This window comes from Coregonus clupeaformis, chromosome 37 (genome assembly GCF_020615455.1).
Source record: "Coregonus clupeaformis isolate EN_2021a chromosome 37, ASM2061545v1, whole genome shotgun sequence".
Taxonomy (NCBI): Eukaryota; Metazoa; Chordata; class Actinopteri; order Salmoniformes; family Salmonidae; genus Coregonus; species Coregonus clupeaformis.
In genome coordinates this window covers 7,155,451-7,176,910 of record NC_059228.1, presented here as the reverse complement: position 1 = coordinate 7,176,910, position 21,460 = coordinate 7,155,451, and the positions used below count along the sequence as shown (strand labels likewise).

Sequence of the window (21,460 nt, the reverse complement as noted above, 5' to 3'; positions counted from 1 at the left end):
TAATCATTAGTCCAAACAGTTGCAATCGAGAGTTTCTATTAGACAAATTCAGGTAGGTTTATCCCCGTTTTGTTTGCTACCAGTTAAGAAACGTTAACAGAATCAGCGGAATGAATATACCCCTGATCACCTGCACACACAGTTCACTTTCATAGCAGCCACATACAAACAGCATGGTCACTTTGCTCGTTGTATAAGTCCTTCTCGTATCTACGCGCTCTCTTCCTCCTCTCACCTTTTCCCTTCTCTTGTGGACTTCAGTTCACAACACAACAGCTGTCTGTGACCAGCTGAAAAAACCTTTCCAAGCCAAACCTTTCCATACCATAACCGCTACACACAGCCTACACCGTTGTCACCATATTAGCTAATGTCATAGTCTACTAGAACTAACGCGTTAGTAAACACGCTACACCAGAGGGCCCCGGTGGCAACAAATTAATACAACCGAAAGCTTACCTTGACTTGGAAGAGTACCAGTGTTTGATAGCCTTAGCCAGCTAGCTAACATAAATAGCATTCCTCTCTGTTTGAGCCGGGTGTTTGAGTAGGCTAAATTAGCTAGCTGCATTAACTATTGTCCTTTTCTCTCTTTGAGTCAACTACTCACCACATTTCATGTACTACAGTGCTAGCTAGCTGTAGCTTGTGCTTTCAGTGCTAGATTCATTCTCCTTGATTGGGTGGACAACATGTCAGTTCATGCTGCAAGAGCTCTAAATAGCTGTCCTCTGGCTAAACCATGGTGCTACCCCAGAAAGTGCTGTTGAGGCTACTGTATACCTTAATTGAAAACAATGTGTTTTAATCAGTTATTTGGTGATATGTGAATATATTTAGTATAGTTTTATCTGAAAATGATAACTTTAATTTCACTATTTATTTGTTAAATTCACTGAGTAGGATGATCATCCCCTTCCTTCTTCCTCAGTGGGGCCTGATACACAAGTACTGGAAAATCCCTTTAATTACAAATTGATAAAGAACAGAGTCCATGTTCATATTCAGTTTAATGTAATAACTGCAACTTGTATGTGGATGTAAATAAACAAAGCACTGCAAATGAATTGTAACCATGAGAATTTGTATAGCAAAAAATATTCTTCCTCGTACAGCTTTTCACATGTGATTTGGTTTGCTTGTATTCATATTGCACTCCATTATTTATTTGTTAAACATTTAAAGGAGATATCCCTATTTTTCTCCCACGTCGTGGAAGCTTGGCATATTACAACAACAGTTTTCAAACAACTCTCCCCCCCGCCCCCTTTCTCAACAAGCCTAGTCATTCCCCCTTTGCATGCTCTCTCCCTTTCATTCTAAAACGTGTGGATTTGTTTACATAGGCATAGCTAGCCAGCCATTCCATACAGCTACAGCAGCAGTTTACTAGCTAACCACTGGACACACAGAATGTCGAGTGATGAGGTGAAATAAAACGTTAAACTCCAAAAATTATTTGTATTGTAATACCATATGGCAACATTGTGCAATTTGTCACGTTTCCGTGATGTGTTCTGTCGGTTACTTTGCCAGCCTTGCTAACGTTTGCTAAACCAAAGCTAGTTTGACACAATGCTAGCTGCAATAGTTTCAACCTTGTGAAATTGTTTTGTAATAGCCAATGGATGTAAGAAAGTATTTCACATAGCAGGACATCTAGCTAACGTCATTCAGGGAGAGCCAGGGGCAGAGGACAGACATGTAGAGGCAGGCAGCAGAGATACAGAAATGAGGATGAGGAGAGGCTTTTTGCTCTCCAACGTGATAGAATGGCTGCCTCACAGGTTTGTATTATGTTGAAAATGCCTATATATTTAACAAAAATAAAGTATTATTCCTTGAATAGTTGAATAGTTCATGTATGAACAGAATAATTGGTGGCTGAATACATTTAGGTTTTTGGTATTTCTCCATACATACTACTTTCAATAGAAACAAGATCTAGATTAATCAATTTGCAATAGAAAGTAGTGTTTGAATTGGCTTTGAATGGATCGTAGACCTTGACCATACATATGAGAAATATATTTTGTTGGGTGTGTTGAGAAATATCACATTCTGCCTTACTGATAATAGGCTATGTGTGCATCTGTTAGTTCAGGAATACCTCATCAGGGATCTGGATGATGCAGACAACAGGGAGGTGGTGAGGCTGATGTTTCAGTGAGAGCCAGGGTTGGTTTTTGATGTCCTAGAGTTTTACCGGCAGTGCAATGGTGAGCCACCACCTGCACATGTACCAGGTGCACCTGTGGCAACTGCAGGGAGATGCCTACAGACCGAGAGAGGAAGTGTTGCGGTCAGGAACCAGACCTCTGTGTAAGCGTGCTGCCACATTTCACCCATTACATTTACATTTGACATTTTAGTCATTTAGCAGATGCTCTTATCCAGAGCGACTTACAGGAGCAATTAGGGTTAAGTGCCTTGCTCAAGGGCACATCGACAGATTTTTCACCTAGTCGGCTCGGGGATTAGAACCAGCGACCTTTCGGTTACTGGCACTACGCTCTTAACCACTGAACTACCTGCCGCCCCATTACTGCTTAGACAACAGATATTTAAGTTTGCACAGGCGGTATAGGGTTGACGTGTTGGCAGTGGCTGATGCAGCAGAGCCTGGAGATGACGCCGGGAGTACCGGCATTCTGCCTACACACAGTTTGTGATGAGGCAGCATGGTTCCCTTGGTGCAGGAAACTGAGTTGTCATCCCCAGTTGCTGTGTTTGGAGAATCAGGGACACTTTCCCTGATCCCCATTCACAGTACACTGGCTTCCACCCTGGGCGCTAGGATTCTCAAAGCATTTGGCATGATAGTGTTATGCCCAAAGAGTGTCCATTGCCAGACACTTATTGGCATCACATCAGTATGGCATCATGTCACTTGCTGTGAACAGAATACAACCTCTCCCTCAGTTTGCATTCTCCACACACAAACACCTGCCAGGTGCATCTTCAGGACATCAAAAACCTTCTTACTGGTCACACCATGTCATATCATCGTGTAGCTCAGTTGGTAGAGCATGGCGTTTGCAACACCAGGGTTGTGGGTTTCCCACGGGGGGCCAGTATGAAAATGTATGCACTCACAAACTGTAAGTCGCTCTGGATAAGAGCGTCTGCTAAATGACTAAAATGTAAATGTAAAATGTAATGTACTGCATGTAAAACGGTTTGTATGTATGTGGGTCGTTACCTGGGTTACTCACAGGGTTACTGAGCTGGAGGTTGTTTCTGGAGCTCCTGCATGGTCTCGAGGTTCACCCAACTCTAGGGGGAGGGAAAGAATGAGGAATGTGGAGGTTTAGTGTACCGATACCGTGAAAGTATAAAAAGACAACTATTCATTGACTGCATATATATCATCTCCTACAGGCTTTGTTATTACTCATGCTGATGTCTGATGCAATTCTACCTGATATTCCTGCCTTCAGTTTTCTACATACCTAGGCCTCTTCTCACTTGTGATTGCACAAGTTCCTCAGTTGTTGGTGGAGGAATAGGGGGTAGGAGTCCAAGTCTTCTAGGGTCTTCAGGCCTTAGGGTTCTTCTCCTTGGCATCCAGCCACCAGATTACAACCGCTTCCTCAAAATCTTGCATTGGAGGTCCGGAATGTATCTACATGTCTTCTTAGTTTTTAGTGAGTAGACACTCCAACGTTTTGCTTATTTTTTTTTATACAGTCTTATATAGCTATAAATCAACATAATTTGAGAGTATGCGTTGTGTTATAAAATATAACAAATGTACTTTCAAGGACAATTAGTAAGGTCACAGATCTTGCAATCTGAGTACAACAGAACAAATAAGGTTGTGCATCACCTCCCTCAATGGTTTAGAGAAAGGAGATTGGATGGTTTACAATACACTGCAAATACACTTAGAAGTTCCTGTTAAAAGGAAGCCACACTTTTGAGTAATTATTCCCAGACAGCAAAATGTTTGCGGCCAAAAAAAAGTCACCTGACAGCATCACATGCTTCACTGTGGGCTGAGACTTCCATTTCCAGACGCAGAGACCTTTGGGGCCGATCTGTAAGATTACATTTACGTCATTTAGCAGACGCTCTTATCCAGAGCGACTTACAAATTGGTGCATTCACCTTATGATAGCCAGTGGGACAACCACTTTACACATTTTTTAAAAATATTTTTCTAAAATGTTTCATTTTTAGAGTATATTTTTAATTTTCATTTGTTATATATATATATTTATACAGTGAGGGAAAAAAGTATTTAGTCAGCCACCAATTGTGCAAGTTCTCCCACTTAAAAAGATGAGAGGCCTGAAATTTTCATCATAGGTACACGTCAACTATGACAGACAAAATGAGAAAAAAAAATCCAGAAAATCACATTGTAGAATGTTTTTATGAATTTATTTGCAAATTATGGTGGAAAATAAGTATTTGGTCAATAACAAAAGTTTCTCAATACTTTTATATACCCTTTGTTGGCAATGACACAGGTCAAACGTTTTCTGTAAGTCTTCACAAGGTTTTCACACACTGTTGCTGGTATTTTGTCCCATTCCTCCATGCAGATCTCCTCTAGAGCAGTGATATTTTGGGGCTGTCGCTGGGCAACACAGACTTTCAACTCCCTCCAAAGATTTTCTATGGGGTTGAGATCTGGAGACTGGCTAGGCCACTCCAGGACCTTGAAATGCTTCTTACGAAGCCACTCCTTCGTTGCCCGGGCGGTGTGTTTGGGATCATTGTCATGCTGAAAGACCCAGCCACGTTTCATCTTCAATGCCCTTGCTGATGGAAGGAGGTTTTCACTCAAAATCTCACGATACATGGCCCCATTCATTCTTTCCTTTACACGGATCAGTCGTCCTGGTCCCTTTGCAGAAAAACAGCCCCAAAGCATGATGTTTCCACCCCCATGCTTCACAGTAGGTATGGTGTTCTTTGGATGCAACTCAGCATTCTTTGTCCTCCAAACACGACGAGTTGAGTTTTTACCAAAAAGTTATATTTTGGTTTCATCTGACCATATGACATTCTCCCAATCCTCTTCTGGATCATCCAAATGCACTCTAGCAAACTTCAGACGGGCCTGGACATGTACTGGCTTAAGCAGGGGGACACGTCTGGCACTGCAGGATTTGAGTCCCTGGCGGCGTAGTGTGTTACTGATGGTAGGCTTTGTTACTTTGGTCCCAGCTCTCTGCAGGTCATTCACTAGGTCCCCCCGTGTGGTTCTGGGATTTTTGCTCACCGTTCTTGTGATCATTTTGACCCCACGGGGTGAGATCTTGCGTGGAGACCCAGATCGAGGGAGATTATCAGTGGTCTTGTATGTCTTCCATTTCCTAATAATTGCTCCCACAGTTGATTTCTTCAAACCAAGCTGCTTACCTATTGCAGATTCAGTCTTCCCAGCCTGGTGCAGGTCTACAATTTTGTTTCTGGTGTCCTTTGACAGCTCTTTGGTCTTGGCCATAGTGGAGTTTGGAGTGTGACTGTTTGAGGTTGTGGACAGGTGTATTTTATACTGATAACAAGTTCAAACAGGTGCCATTAATACAGGTAACGAGTGGAGGACAGAGGAGCCTCTTAAAGAAGAAGTTACAGGTCTGTGAGAGCCAGAAATCTTGCTTGTTTGTAGGTGACCAAATACTTATTTTCCACCATAATTTGCAAATAAATTCATTAAAAATCCTACAATGTGATTTTCTGGAGAAAAAAAATCTCATTTTGTCTGTCATAGTTGACGTGTACCTATGATGAAAATTACAGGCCTCTCTCATCTTTGTAAGTGGGAGAACTTGCACAGTTGGTGGCTGACTAAATACTTTTTTTCCCCACTGTATCCCCAAAAAATTAAATAAAATATAGAATTTAGCCTTTCCTACTACAGCCCGTAGAAATGCATTGAATAACACATTCAGAATTGGCAAAACACAGTCGAAAAATATATAATCATAAGGAATAAGGTTGAAGTGTCTGTGCTATATCTAGGAGATGTAAGAAAGCTCAGGAAATATATATATATTTTTTTGTACACATATTTAACCCCCCCCCAAAAAAAATTTTTTTGGGGGGGGAGACAAAACTACCTCCATACTTCCATAATTTTTTTTTGCCAGAACTGGGTTACCTTCAGACAAGTCCCGTGACATTTGTAGGTCATAGAGAAAAACGGAGAACACCATCATGTTCGTGAGAGTCATCATTCCATAGAGCATAGATATTGGTGGCACCATAATTGGGGAGAACGGGCTCATGGTAATGACTGGAGTGGAATCAGTGGAATGGTATCAAATACATCAAACACATGGTTTCCAGGTGTTTGATGTCATTACATTTGCGCCATTCCGACCATTATTATGTGCCGTTCTCCCCTCAGCAGCCTCCTGTGCCATAGAGTGGTTATATTAGTTAGTAGGCCAAACCGTTCAGACGTGTCGTGGATAATTATCACTATACTTGTTAAAAATCAAAAGTTCTTCCAGAGTTTTTGTAGAATGAAAATATACTTTTATTACACGAAGCAACGAAAGCCAAGATGATCTGCAGAACATCTGTTTTCCCTGATTCGGTGCGCTGCTTTTATACAGACACAAAAGCATAGTCATGCTTATACAACCTACACAGTTATGTACATGATTAACATCCTTCGGTGTCACATGTTGTTTACTCACAAGGGCTATGTGCGCTTCTCTAATTGGGGCCTCTGTCACTTATCTCATTATAATGGTGGCGTGACTCAAATAATTATATACATACGTATGTTAAAGAACAATCACACTCTGTATTGACTATATTCACTATCCAGGCATGCATCTGGAGTACAAAGTATCAATCATGTTCATTCTGTTTTACCCTTATCATTTCATAACACATTATAAAACATGTCATGTCATGTCCATCACCCATTCTCAACCACATACATTTAAGCCTGTCCCAACAGCCATCGTCCATGGACCTTAAGCCACTATGGTTTTTCCTTGTGACTATGTGCATGTGACTATGTGTGTCAGGTCATAAGCACAAACAAGTGACAACACTAGTTCCATTGTTACTCCAATCTCCACACAGCTACAACGAGAAGCTTTATCTACATCACATTTCAATGACATACCCAGACCAGCTGCAGGGATTTAGTGGGAATCATCCATTATCAGAAGCACAGCGTTTGCACTAAAGAAATGTCTCTGCTCTGTTTTAACCCTTTATTTGGTTCTTAATCCAGAAGCATTTAAAGTATATAGGCATTTCATTCTACAACATATGTACTAGAAAATCATCCATAGACGCTACATACATTTTTGTGAGAAGACTGGTCTGACATATAGGACTGTAGCTCTGCCACTTTTGATGGGAAGTTTTTGCTTTATTTATTTATGTTAAATAAATTGCCTCATGGGAGCGTCAATAGACTCTTAAGGATTAAGTTAACTGATAAAATTACATTTACAATAAGAAACTACATTGAACAAAAATATAAATGCAACATGCAAAGTGTTGGTCCCATGTTTCAAGAGCTGAAATAAAAGATCCCAGAAATGTTCCAGACACACAAAAAGCTTATTTCTCAAAAGATCTATCTAAAATCCCTGTTAGTGAGCATTTCTCCTTTGCCAATGTGAGGGGAATTTTTTTTGTCTGAAGAGATAGCATTGAATTGTACACAGCATCTCCTCTCCCTCTATCTTGGTTCATGCAGGTGACTGTGACCTCCTCCTCAGACCAATTGGCAGTACGCCCAGAACATTGTTCTGGGAACCAAAAGGGAAATCTCAGTTTCAAGGTCTCAGCTTGGAGAGAAGAAATCTCGTGAGGTATTGGTAGGTCACATGCAGGAACCAAACGTTAATGATGAATTATGAATAATGTAAATCATGCAAATATAACTTGTCTGTGTAAGCAGTATATAAAAGAACTAACGGGACTGCCCCAGCAGAGCTCCCAACTGACGTGTACTATGGTGCTTTAAGTTTGTTGGAACCTCTCCAGCTTGATAATCAAGAATGATGCATTTAATGTTTACTTCAGGTGTCGCTGGTGGTAATTTACACAACACCAAGATAATCCATCCACCTGGCAGGTGTGGCATATCAAAAAGCTGATTAAACAGCATGAACATTACACAGGTGCACCTTATGCTGGGGACAATAAAAGGCTACTCTAAAAAGTGCAGATTTGTCACACAACACAATGCCACAGATGTCTCAAGTTGAGGGAGCATGCATGTTTTAGAGAATTTGGTAGTACATCCAAACGGCCTCACAACTGCAGATTTCGTGTATAGCGTCATGTGGGCGATCAGTTTGCTGATGTCAACCTTGTTAACAGAGTGCCCCATGGTGCTGGTGGTGTTATGGTATAGGCAGGCATAAGCTGCGGACAATGAACACAATTGCATTTTATCAATGGCAATTTGAATGCACAGAGATACAGTGACGAGATCCTGAGGACCATTGTCGTGCCATTCATCCGCCGCCATCGCCTCATGTTTCAGCATGATAATGCACGGCCCCATGTCGCAAGAATCTGTACACAATTCCTGGAGGCTGAAAATGTCCCAGTTCTTCCATGGCCTCCATACTCACCAGACATGTCACCCATTGAGCATGAATGGGATGCTCTGGATTGACGTGTACGACAGCGTGTTCCAGTTCCCGCCATTAACCAACAACTTCCACAGCCATTGAAGAGGAGTGGGACAACATTCCACAGGCCACAATCAATAGCCTGATCAACTCTATGCGAAGGAGATGTGTCGCGCTGCAAATGGTGGTCACAACAGATACTGACTGGTTTTCTGATCCACACCCCTACCCTTTTTTTAAGGTATCTCTGACCAACAGATGCATATCTGTATTCCCAGTCATATGACATCCATAGATTAAGGCTTAATGAATTTATTTCAATTGACTGATTTCCTTACATGAACTGTAACTCAGTAAAATCTTTGAAATTGTTGCATTTATTGTATATTTCTGTTCAGTATACATATTTCTCATATTTGCCTTAGATCTGTTTCTTTAAATTCTGAAATCTAACAGGATAAATCAAGGTTCTTGAGAACTCAAATGAATCTGTTAACGGTCTTAAAATAAACTATTGAATTGCTGAACTATGGAATGCCATGTAAATGCTGTTATTGTATTATTGTCAAAACAAGACAATGTCTGTATATCTCATTTGACTGTTACATTGTAAAAAGTAGGCTTTGTTAGTATTGTTAAGAGTCAGGAATGCAATAGTGTGTGATACCCGAGTTCTTCCCATTCTCCTTAACATGCCACTATATGTATAATTACATAGATGAATGCCCATGCTAATATTCAGTGTCCTCACACCACATGGCATGTTACACGATGTAGGAGGTCAAGGGTCATATCTTGAGGAGCTGCTCAGCAGCTGCCAAGTGGAACAGGAAGTTCTCCGTAGCAGGCGGGAAGTGATGCTGCTTTAAGGTCTCGAGGGTGATTTTAGAGTTCTCACATTCCTCGGCTAATGACGTCAAGTTAGCAAGGATCTCCCTCGTCTTTATGGAAATGTCCTGAAAACATCATAGCAAACAGACAGCTTTTTTAATGATTGTTATTATAAGTATCCAAGTATTTAGCACAATGTATTACTTTTAATTTTTTACTGTATAAACACTGTACATCTTGTTTTTTACACTGTAAATCTTGTTTTTTACACTGAAAATCTTTGAAAATACATACCGCACACCTTCTCTGATCACAGAATAATTAATGGTAAGGATGTGTGCTTTCAACTCTCACCTTGATAACCTGCCCATCTGTTCTATCAGGATCCTCTGCAGACTGGACAATGACGAGCCCAATGTCTTTGTGCAGCTTTCCCATAGCCATGGCCTCTTTGGTGTATAGAGATAGATAGATACAGTAGATAGATAGATAGATGTCATATTGTTTAAGAAATTGTGGATGCTTGCATTGGGATAATGAGGGAGGACTAGGTAGCAAGGTTTCTCTTCCTTCAGTTACATTTTTTAGATACAGAGCATTCTTCACTTTGAACAGACTGTCTTTTACAGTAATAGGAAGGAGATTCGAATTGAGACACCCACCTTTGGCACTCTGGGATACGGTAATCTCACTATCTGGGAGGTTTACATACACATCAAACAAGTCCGATCTGTTGCTCACTTCTGGATCAACAAATCCTGCAACATATCCTGCAGAGACAGTGAGCATATGGGTGAATCAAATATTCATTTCTTCACCATAAGGCTTTTCAGGGACAGTGCAGATGGGGGTACTCACTGAACTCTAGGTTGAGAATCTTAGAGGAACATATTTTCAAAACAACAGGCAAGTAAATACATTTACTGCAAGTCAATTATTGAATGAGTCTTCCTGTGTGTGTGTCTGTGTGTGTGTGTGTGTAGAACTGACTGTTGGGAGACAATGGGGATCCGTTCAATATCTGGGTTGTGTTCATTAGGACACGCAAAGGAAAACATTTAAAACATGTTGCAACAGAAAAGGAATGTATTCTATTGGACAGGTTAAGGAAGTCCCTCCCTGTTACAGTCCATGTTCTTCTCTTTGGTGTTTAATGAACACGACCCAAGTCTGAATCAGTTTGCTTTAATGTGGATCTAATGAACCAGACATCCTCACCAGTGCATGTCCTGAGATTCTCTAGCTCACTGTCAGTCAGGTGGACATAAGGGTACAGAATGGACCAGTCTTTCCGGTGCCATGTCAGAGCTGGAAGAGCTCTAGGAAGGAAAAATACAATCAAATCATACATTTGATATAATGATTATAATGTTCTCTCAAAAACATAAATTGTAATCCACTTCTACAATGAAGTCCATGAACAGTCAGAGGTCTGGGCCCAGTTTCCCAAAAGCATCTTAAGGAAAAGTTCATCGTTAGAACCTTCGTAGGAGCATTGTTAAATCTCAGAGCTGTTTACCAAAACCACCGTTACTAAAGTTGCACTTGAAAAGGCTTGTTATTTAACGACTGCATCAGACCACTAGTAGAACAGCTAAGTGAGTCATTTGATGCTTTTTTGCCCTTCCGTGTCAAGATGTTTATCTGTCTTTCTGTAACCGCTGATTACTTCAGACCGATTGTGACTACAAATACAAAGTTGCCAATGTCTTTGCAACTGATACAAACAAGCGAAGGATATAAGATGCTTCAAATAAAAACCGAGATGACTGTACTAAAAGATAAATTCAGTATAGGCACTATATATTTCAATGATATTGAAATACATTTCTTGTTAATTCAATTGAGTTTTATTTAGCTATTTGTACGCTACTGTCTGTTATTTTTGCCTCAATATACATCATGAGGGTTGCCTACATGTGCGCAATGATGTGTCAAATCTTAATTTAGTGCATATAGGATAAGCATTAGAATAAGCCGCCTCAATATTTGTAGAGATAGGTGATAATATCTCATAGGAGCTGATCTGTCATCAGTATTGTGGAATAATTCTAATGTTAAGGTAAGATTTGAAAGGGAGAACGCTGATCCGAGAGCAGCGGTGTTTCTTTCGATCCCATCACTTAGCGAACTCTCTATCTCTGCGCGGTGGTTGTGTTTTGGGAAACGCATGTTACATCTTCAGCCGCATTTTCTTCGGTGCATTTTCTCTATTGCCATAGTCACCTTGTGAACTCCAACAGTGCTTCAACCCGAGGGTGATGGACCACAACCCTCTTCTTTAGCATAAGGGCTGTGTACAGGATGATGGTCTCCATCCCAAACTGGGACACCACATCTGAAACCGTAATCACAAGATAGTCTACCTAATCCTGTTAATCAAATGGGATCAGCTTCTTCATGGACATGCTTCTTTGCATGCCAATAAGGAAACTGGATAGTGTCAAGCACCTTGTATGAACAATCATGTCCTTATACTGTAATAAGTGTTGTATATTTGTACATGTGTAACCTTTCACTGAGCCTGCTAAATACGCCTTCCTGACATCGTAGTCCTTGATGAGAAAGGAGCCATTCTCATCACTCTGGCAGATGCCTTTGGTGAGGACTGCAATGTAACCCTCCATCATTTTCACTGGGCTCCCATGTTTAATGTACATCCTGAATGATAAAATACACATGAAGAAATGAATGAAGAAATACATTTTGGGGAAGTATTAAATAAGCAGACATTTAGCCATGGGGATGCATTAGTGTAGTATGCTGTACCTGCATAGTACTCGACTGAATGCTGCATACTTCTCAGGGTTGAAGTCCTTTGCTGTGACAACTATTGAAAAATGTGTGACCTAAAAGGAGAGAAATACGAGCAATATAATTTACCTTCTCATTAGACCTACAAGTTACAATTATTTCAATGAATGAAGAATTTCAAAAGTAACTGTACCTTCTTTAGGGTGGTGGGTTCCTGCACCTCTACAGTGGATATGTAGTACCAGGTACGGCAGAACTGGCCGAACACAAAAGTGTGCAAACCATGGCTGTCCTGTCTGAGACAGCACTTACTGAGCAGGACCTCCCGAAACTCAGCACTGACTGAGGGATAGCACCACACCCACAAGGTGTCCGCATTCATGTCTTTCTCTGTGTGGGGAAGAACATGAGAATCCTGTGTCGTATTGCTATCACAACTCATTATTATCAATATTACCAGATCTTTAACGAAATTGAACTGTTCTCATGCTTACAGGGAGTAAAATCAAAAGATGGTCAAATACTTCATCACATTGATATCACAGATAGAACAATGAGACATATTTCCCTGGATGTACAGTTGAAGTCGGAAGTTTACATACACCTTAGCCAAATACATTTTAACTCAGTTTTTCACAATTCCTGACATTTAATCCTAGTAAAAATTATCTGTCTTAGGTCAGTTAGGATCACCACTTTATATTAAGAATGTTAAATGTCAGAATAATAGTAAAGCGAATGATTTATTTCAGCTTGTATTTCTTTCATCACATTCCCAGTGGGTCAGAAGTGTACATACACTCAATTAGTATTTGGTAGCATTGCCTTTAAATTGTTTAACATGGGTCAAACGTTTTGGGTAGCCTTCCACAAGCTTCCCATAATAAGTTGGGTGAATTTTGGCCCATTCCTCCTGACAGAGCTGGTGTAACTGAGTCAGGTTTGTAGGCCTCCTTGCTCACACACGCTTTTTCAGTTCTGCCCACAAATGTTCTATAGGATTGAGGTGAGGGCTTTGTGATGGCCACTCCAATAGCTTGACTTTGTTGTCCTTAAGCCATTTTGCCACAACTTTGGAAGTATGCTTGGGGTCATTGTCCATTCCTCATGATGCCATCTATTTTGTGAAGTGCACCAGTCCCTCCTGCAGCAAAGCACCCCCACAGCATGATGCTGCCACCCCCGTGCTTCACAAAAAGTACGATCTTTGTCCCCATGTGCAGTTGCAAACCGTAGTCTGGCTTTTTTATGGCGGTTTTGGAGCAGTGGCTTCTTCCTTGCTGAGCGGCCTTTCAGGTTATGTCGATATAGGACTAATTTTACTGTGGATATAGATACTTTTGTACCTGTTTCCTCCAGCATCTTCACAAGGTCCTTTGCTGTTGTTCTGGGATTGATTTGCACTTTTCGCACCAAAGTATGTTCATCTCTAGGAGACAGAACGCGTCTCCTTCCTGAGCGGTATGACAGCTGCGTGGTCCCATGGTGTTTATACTTGCGTATTATTGTTTGTACAAATGAACATGGTACCTTCAGGCGTTTGGAAATTGCTCCCAAGGATGAACCAGACTTGTGGAGGTCTACAATTAGTTTTCTGAGGTCTTGGCTGATTTCTTTTGATTTTCCCATGATGTCAAGCAAAGAGGCACAGAGTTTGAAGGTAGGCCTTGAAATATATCCACAGGTACACCTCCAATTGACTCAAATGATGTAAATTAACCTATCAGAAGCTTCTAAAGCCATGACCACATTCTTTTGGAGAGACTGGAAACCCAAATTGGTCTACACGGACAAGTTCTGGCCTGGTTTAGATCTTACCTGTCGGAAAGATATCAGTTTGTCTCTGTGAATGGTCTGTCCTCCGACAAATCAACTGTACATTTCGGTGTTCCTCAAGGTTCCGTTTTAGGACCACTATTGTTTTCACTATATATTTTACCTCTTGGGGATGTTATTCGAAAACATAATGTTAACTTTCACTGCTATGCGGATGACACACAGCTGTACATTTCAATGAAACATGGTGAAGCCCCAAAATTGCCCTCGCTAGAAGCCTGTGTTTCAGACATAAGGAAGTGGATGGCTGAAAACTTTCTACTTTTAAACTCGGACAAAACAGAGATGCTTGTTCTAGGTCCCAAGAAACAAAGAGATCTTCTGTTAAATCTGACAATTCATCTTGATGGTTGTAAAGTCGTCTCAAATAAAACTGTGAAGGACCTCGGCGTTACTCTTGACCCTGATCTCTCTTTTTGACGAACATATCAAGACTGTTTCAAGGACAGCTTTTTTCCATCTACGTAACATTGCAAAAATCAGAAATTTTCTGTCCAAAAATGATGCAGAAAAATTAATCCATGCATTTGTTACTTCTAGGTTAGACTACTGCAATGCTCTACTTTCCGGCTACCCGGATAAAGCACTAAATAAACTTCAGTTAGTGCTAAATACGGCTGCTAGAATCCTGACTAGAACCAAGAAATTTGATCATATTACTCCAGTGCTAGCTTCCCTACACTGGCTTCCTGTTAAGGCAAGGGCTGATTTCAAGGTTTTACTGTTAACCTATAAAGCGTTACATGGGCTTGCTCCTACCTATCTTTCCGAGTTGGTCCTGCCGTACATACCAATACGTACGCTACGGTCACAAGACGCAGGCCTCCTAATTGTCCCTAGAATTTCTAAGCAAACAGCGGGAGGCAGGGCTTTCTCCTATAGATCTCCATTTTTATGGAACAGTCTGCCTACCCATGTGAGAGACGCAGACTCGGTCTCAACCTTTAAGTCTTTACTGAAGACTTATCTCTTCAGTAGGTCATATGATTGAGTGTAGTCTGGCCCAGGAGTGTGAAGGTGAACGGAAAGGCTCTGGAGCAACGAACAGCCCTTGCTGTCTCTGCCAGGCCGGTTCCCCTCTCTCCACTGGGGTTCTCTGCCTCTAACCCTGTTACAGGGCTGAGTCACTGGCTTGCTGGTGCTCTTTCATGCCGTCCCTAGGAGGGGTGCGTCACTTGAGTGGGTTGAGTTACTGACGTGATCTTCCTGTCTGGGTTGGCGCCCCCCTTGGTTTGTGCTGTGGTGGAGACCTCTGTGGGCTATACTCGGCCTTGTCTCAGGATTGTAAGTTGGTGGTTGAGGATATCCCTCTAGTGGTGCGGGGGCTGTGCTTTGGCAGAGTGGGTGGGGTTATATCCTTCCTGTTTGGCCCTGTCCGGGGTTTCTTCGGATGGGGCCACAGTGTCTCCGGACCGCTCCTGTCTCAGCCTCCAGTATTTATGCTGCAGTAGTTTATGTGTCGGGGGGCTGGGGTTAGTTGGTTATACCTGGAGTACTTCTCCTGTCTTATCCAGTGTCCTGTGTGAATTTAAGTATGCTCTCTCTAATTCTCTCGTTCTCTCTTTCTCTCTGAGAACCTGAGCCCTAGGACCATACGTCAGGACTACCGGGCATGCTGACACCTTGCTGTCCCCAGTCCGCCTGGCCTTGCTGCTATTCCAGTTTCAACTGTTCTGCCTGCGATTCGAAACCCCTACCTGTCCCAGACCTGCTGTTTTCAACTCTTAATGATCGGCTATGAAAAGCCAACTGAGAGACCTGAGCCCTAGGACCATACGTCGGGACTACCGGCCGTGGTGACTCCTTGCTGTCCCCAGTCCGCCTGGCCTTGCTGCTATTCCAGTTTCAACTGTTCTGCCTGCGGTTATGGAACCCCTACCTGTCCCAGACCTGCTGTTTTCAACTCTTAATGATCGGCTATGAAAAGCCAACTGAGATTTATTCCTGATTATTATTTGACCATGCTTGTCACTTATGAACATTTTTGAACATCTTGGCATGGTTCTGTTATAATCTCCACCCGGCACAGCCAGAAGAGGACTGGCCACCCCTCATAGCCTGGTTCCTCTCTAGGTTTCTTCCTAGGTTTTGGCCTTTCTAGGGAGTTTTTCCTAGCCACCGTGCTTCTACACCTGCATTACTAGCTGTTTGGGGTTTTAGGCTGGGTTTCTGTACAGCACTTCGAGATATTAGCTGATGTACGAAGGGCTATATAAAATAAAATTGATTGATTGATTGATGACATCATTTTCTGGAATTTTCCAAGCTGTTTAAAAGCACAGTCAACTTAGTGTATGTAAACTTCTGACCCACTGGAATTGTGATACCGTGAATTATAAGTGAAATAATCTGTCTGTAAACAATTGTTGGAAAAATTACTTATGTTATGCACAAAGTAGCTGTCATGCACAAAGTAGATGTTCTAACCGACTTGCCAAAACTATAGTTTTTTAACAAGAAATGTGTGGAGTGGTTAAAAAAAGAGTTTTAAATGACTCCAACCTAAGTGTATGTAAACTTCCGACTTCAACTGTATAAATGTGAAGCATCTGGTTGGCGTTTCCTATCACTACCAAATATGGTGATGAGAGGAAGCCCAGTGGCCGGCATTGGGAGAAGATGGAGTGAGATGGATTTTGGCTAACATTTAGCAAATTTTTCCATCAGTGAAACATTTGATCTTAATACAGCTTTCTGTTTCCTAAATTAGAATCTGTTACGAACAGGGTGGACCACGTTTTGTAGACTTTACCCTTTGCCAAAGTTTCTAAAAATGTAGTTCTTTAGAAGGAATGCAAGGGCGAATTTAGTTATTGCGTTCCCTAACGGAAATATGCAAATACATGCTAGAACGCGCCAATAGAATCTCGCTAGCTCGGGCTTGGCTCTGCCCACCTTGTTTTGCCCTCTATGATTAATTTGCTCCCATTGGAAACGACAGGCTGTGGACTATCTTGGGTTAGTTATAAAAAATCTTTGTTGATATCATGTGATGCCGGTTAAAGCCAAACAGGAGCAAACTTGGCATGCATCAACCAAAAAAGCAGGGTAAAAATAATTAGAAAAAGGGAACGGTATTTATTTTCTTACCAATTAATCCAACGCTTAACATGAGCTGAGTTTCTGGTGCCGCCATATCCCATCACAATTCTGTCGTACTGTCGGGAGTTGACAATTAGGGACTCATGAACAGCTAGCTGTTCCTGACTGTTTGGAGATGGGAGGAGCAAGAAAGATGAGCAAAAGCTATGATAAAACATGTTCATTAGCTCTAGCAAGTTAGCGGTTATACCGATATCAACAAATTAGCCACAATGAATGATTAGCTACAAGTAGTTCGACTGATAACATTTGATTTGAGAAGTCATGCACAGTTTGCTGATAACGTTAGTCTTAGGCAACTAGCTAGCTACAGTATAGGACACGCTAAATTGATGAAAGTACAGTTACCGTGTGTCTGGCCCAGATCTGCGATTATTATCGTCTGGATTTAGCGAATCTATAAAATGTATAAATGATTAGCTAACATTGATGCTTTCAAAACACACAAGCATTGTGAACCTAGCGCCATTAAGGTCATGTGATCATACGGCAAATATTCAAAATAAAAGTCCCATGAAAAACTGTTACTTGACTGTTACAGGACGTTTTACAGATTTTAAAATCACAAAACGTATAGTTTAAAGTTACTAAACATTTGAAAATACAAACAATATATTATTAAGATAAATTAACAAAGATCGATTTACTGTATTATTATTTTTTTTAACTATAGCCTAATGATGATGCTTTCCATTATAGTCCCCTGTAAAAAAACAACAACAACACAATACCAACACTGTTGCTGGAAGTATTAGTGGTTTTTAACTACTGTCAACACGTAACAGAACAGGATTTAAACATGTTTTGAAGATAGCATTTTCACATTGGCCCGGTCCAGGGATAACTTTGGACGGGCCACAGTGTTTGCCCTGTACAAGGCCATAGAGGAAGCGGTGAACCACATGACAGTGTCTGCCTTCCAGCAGAGACCCCAGACTGTGTTTTTATGTGAGGAGGACGCTACCCTGGAACTGAGGGTTAAAAGTGTCACCTACTTCCAAGGTGAGCCCATGCTTACCAAATGGTCCATGCTATCTGGGATCCTTGGGACGTCCCTACCCCCCATTGAAGTTGGTTAACATAAGGGTTAGGTTAGGGATGTCCCAAGAATGCTGGATAGCACTGAACCTTACCAAATGACTTAATCCCCACTGTTTATTTCATGATTGTGGTCCTCTGTAGCTCAGCTGGTAGAGCACGGCGCTTGTAACGCCAAGGTAGTGGGTTCGATCCCCGGGACCACCCATACACAAAAATGTATGCACGCATGACTGTAAGTCGCTTTGGATAAAAGCGTCTACTAAATGGCATATTAATTTAATATTAATTGTGCCTTATGAACAAATGCTTCATCGATTCAGTGTTTCATGTTATTTTTGGCCTAGGATTTATTTATTTTATTTAACAAAAACTAAAATGTGAGTAAAATGAAAATCTAACTCACTTGAGCTATTGTTATTTCCCCTTTAGGACACATCTGGAAACCTGCAATGACAAAGATGCAGGACCTTCCTGGATAGGAGCAGGATGGAGGACAGTGCCATCGAGTGGAATGAAAATTAAACTATTATTACAGATATAATTTAAATGAACAATATTGAACTTTCAATCATTCATTCGTTTTCAACTCATGTATATTTAACATTGTAAAAGCATTGTGTTTAATACACATTTCGATGTCCCCTTATTCAAATAATTACATGTACTGATTGCATGTTTTATTTAAATGTAATTTACCCACCTTGGCAACATTCACAAGGCCGCAGGGCCAGACGGATTACCAGGACGTGTACTCCGAGCATGTGCTGACCAACTGGCAAGTGTCTTCACTGACATTTTCAACATGTCCCTGACTGAGTCTGTAATACCAACATGTTTCAAGCAGACCACCATAGTCCCTGTGCCCACGAACACTAAGGTAACCTGCCTAAATGACTACCGACCCGTAGCATTCACGTCTGTAGCCATGAAGTGCTTTGAAAGGCTGGTCATGGCTCACATCAACACCATTATCCCAGAAACCCTAGACCCACTCCAATTTGCATACCGCCCCAACAGATCCACAGATGATGCAATCTCTATTGCACTCCACACTGCCCTTTCCCACCTGGACAAGAGGAACACCTACGTGAGAATGCTATTCATTGACTACAGCTCAGTGTTCAACACCATAGTGCCCTCAAAGCTCATCACTAAGCTAAGGATCCTGGGACTAAACACCTCCCTCTGCAACTGGATCCTGGACTTCCTGACGGGCCGCCAAGTCTAGGTCCAAAAGGCTTCTCAACAGCTTCTACCCCCAAGCCATAAGACTTCTGAACATCTAATCATGGCTACCCGGACTATTTGCACTGCCCCCCCACCCCATCCCCCTCTTTTATGCTGCTGCTACTCTGTTTATTATTTATGCATAGTCACTTTAACTCTACCCACATGTACATATTACCTCAATTACCTCGACTAGCCGGTGCTCCCGCACATTGACTCTGCACCGGTACCCCCCTGTATATAGCCTCCCTACTGTTATTTTACTTTACTGCTGCTGTTTAGTTATTTGCTTTTATTTTTTTACTCAACACTTTTTCTATTTTAATTGTTTTTAATTGTTTTAATGCATTGTTGGTTAAGGGCTTGTAAGTAAGCATTTCACTGTAATGTCTACACCTGTTGTATTCGGCGCATGTGGCAAATAAAATGTGATTTGATTTGATTTACAAATAACCACTAGCACTCAACAATAAGCCTTAATACCTCCTAAACTAGCATGAAAAGAGGTGGGTAGGAACAATGAAACAGAATAAGGCATCTTGATACAGCCTACATATACTACCATTTGTGAGTGTTCAAGTAAACTAAGGACTTTTATTTTGAAGCTTTTTGCGCGATTTGGACCCGTTAATGACGCTTATTGGCGCTGATTTTATCATCGGTACCCAAGGACGACCCACGTGACCTTAGTGAAACGGTTGTCCTTAGCGTCTATATGCCGCGTTCAAAACAACTGGGAAATCGGAAATATCCGACTTCAGTTTGTTCAAGACAACTGGGAACTTGGAAAAAACAGTTTTGACCGATCATCCAACTCGGAATTCCAACTCGGGAACTCGGACCTCTTTCTAGACCTGAAGATCACTGACGTCATGATTTGACCTCGTATTTTTCCGAGCTCCCAGTTGTCATCAACGCACCAATAGCCACAAAGTCATAAACAATATCAAACACAGAAACCGATGAAAAGCTCTTCGTGTACATACGGGAACTTATGTCGTCACTGATGTGGGCCGCTCACGAGCAAGGTTGCCATGTTCGTTTTATCCTGAATTTAGGCAACTTTTAAAACGATGTTGCGGGTGAAAATGTATATAAAATATATATAGAAAAAAAAAATTCTTCCCATTGTGACCTGTTGCTGCTGACTATCAGGCAGTGAGGCTGGCTGTTGCTGAGTGAGTGGTGGAGAGGGCAGGTGGCGTGTGTGTGTGTTGAGAGAGACCGCTGCATGCGATAGTCCACTATTGGCTGGAGACAGAGCAGCAAACGCGCACGCCTTGACAACTTTATACCAGTTGTAGGTAGGCTATTTAACTTGTCATTATGCGGGAGTGGAACTTTTAAATAGATGTTATGTAACTCCCTCGCGTGCTTCTGTTATTGGGAAAAGTCTTCAATGAAACTGACATTAAATGTGGAGAATGATACATTTGCATCTGTTGGCCATCAAGTAGCCTATTGATTTAAATGTCATTGTAGGCTACCATTTGATACAATAAATATGTTGAAATGACTATCACTGGAGTCATTGCAAATCAATTTGTGCCACTTGTGTAGCCTACTAGGAACTGGCAAACGGATTTAATAAATAGCCTATAACTTCAGTGTATTGTTGTTGTAGCCTTGTTTTATTATGCAATTATTAAATGGGCCTGTTTAGTTAATTAAATTGGAAGTTATCAAAGCTATCGCAATTGCCGATCAGTTGTTAGAACGTATTTGATTGACGGTAAATCAGTCAGTCAGATTAGGCTACGGGTTAAAAAATAAATAAAAAATAAACACTGGCTGTTGTTGACAAGCATATTAAGTTCATATAAATATGATTAGTATTTAATTCAGTGATTGAAATTATGACCCAATCATCAGTAGCCTATTCCAGCAGCCTATAGGGAAACACACGCACGTCTTACCTCGAAATGGCCAAACTATTCATGTTGAACAGATTAGTCTGTTAATTTGAATTAAGCAAGCTGCTAAATCGTTCAGTTTAGATCTAGCCTACCTTTTGCCTAGACTACTGTAGACTATCTGAAATAAGATGTAGGCCTATCAGGGGCTATAGGCTACCTGCATATATCTAAGCAAACCATGGC

The 21,460-nt window shown here is 41.3% G+C and overlaps 1 protein-coding gene across 1 annotated transcript; it reads right to left on the bottom strand.

Moving 5' to 3' along the window:
- Positions 1-8,929: 8,929 nt before the first annotated feature.
- LOC121553617 (DENN domain-containing protein 10) lies at positions 8,930-18,556 on the bottom strand. Its single transcript, XM_041866872.2, has 11 exons — positions 18,538-18,556; positions 17,442-17,490; positions 17,082-17,198; positions 12,349-12,545; positions 12,171-12,250; positions 11,914-12,062; positions 11,628-11,739; positions 10,620-10,720; positions 10,064-10,171; positions 9,756-9,850; positions 8,930-9,526 (listed from the first exon to the last, which is right to left on the bottom strand). Exons 3-11 carry the CDS (start codon positions 17,125-17,127, stop codon positions 9,359-9,361), a joined length of 1,056 nt encoding a protein of 351 aa, XP_041722806.2. The 5' UTR covers positions 17,128-17,198; positions 17,442-17,490; positions 18,538-18,556; the 3' UTR covers positions 8,930-9,358.
- Positions 18,557-21,460: the final 2,904 nt, after the last annotated feature.

Coding starts and splice junctions, on each gene's coding strand:
- LOC121553617 (XM_041866872.2), bottom strand. CDS start 17,127: ATGGCGGCACCAGAAACTCAGCTCATGTTAAGCGTTGGATTAATTG. Junction 12,546..17,081: donor GTTAAGCGTTGGATTAATTG/GTAAGAAAATAA, acceptor TTCCCCACACAG/AGAAAGACATGAATGCGGAC. Junction 9,851..10,063: donor CGTATCCCAGAGTGCCAAAG/GTGGGTGTCTCA, acceptor TATACACCAAAG/AGGCCATGGCTATGGGAAAG.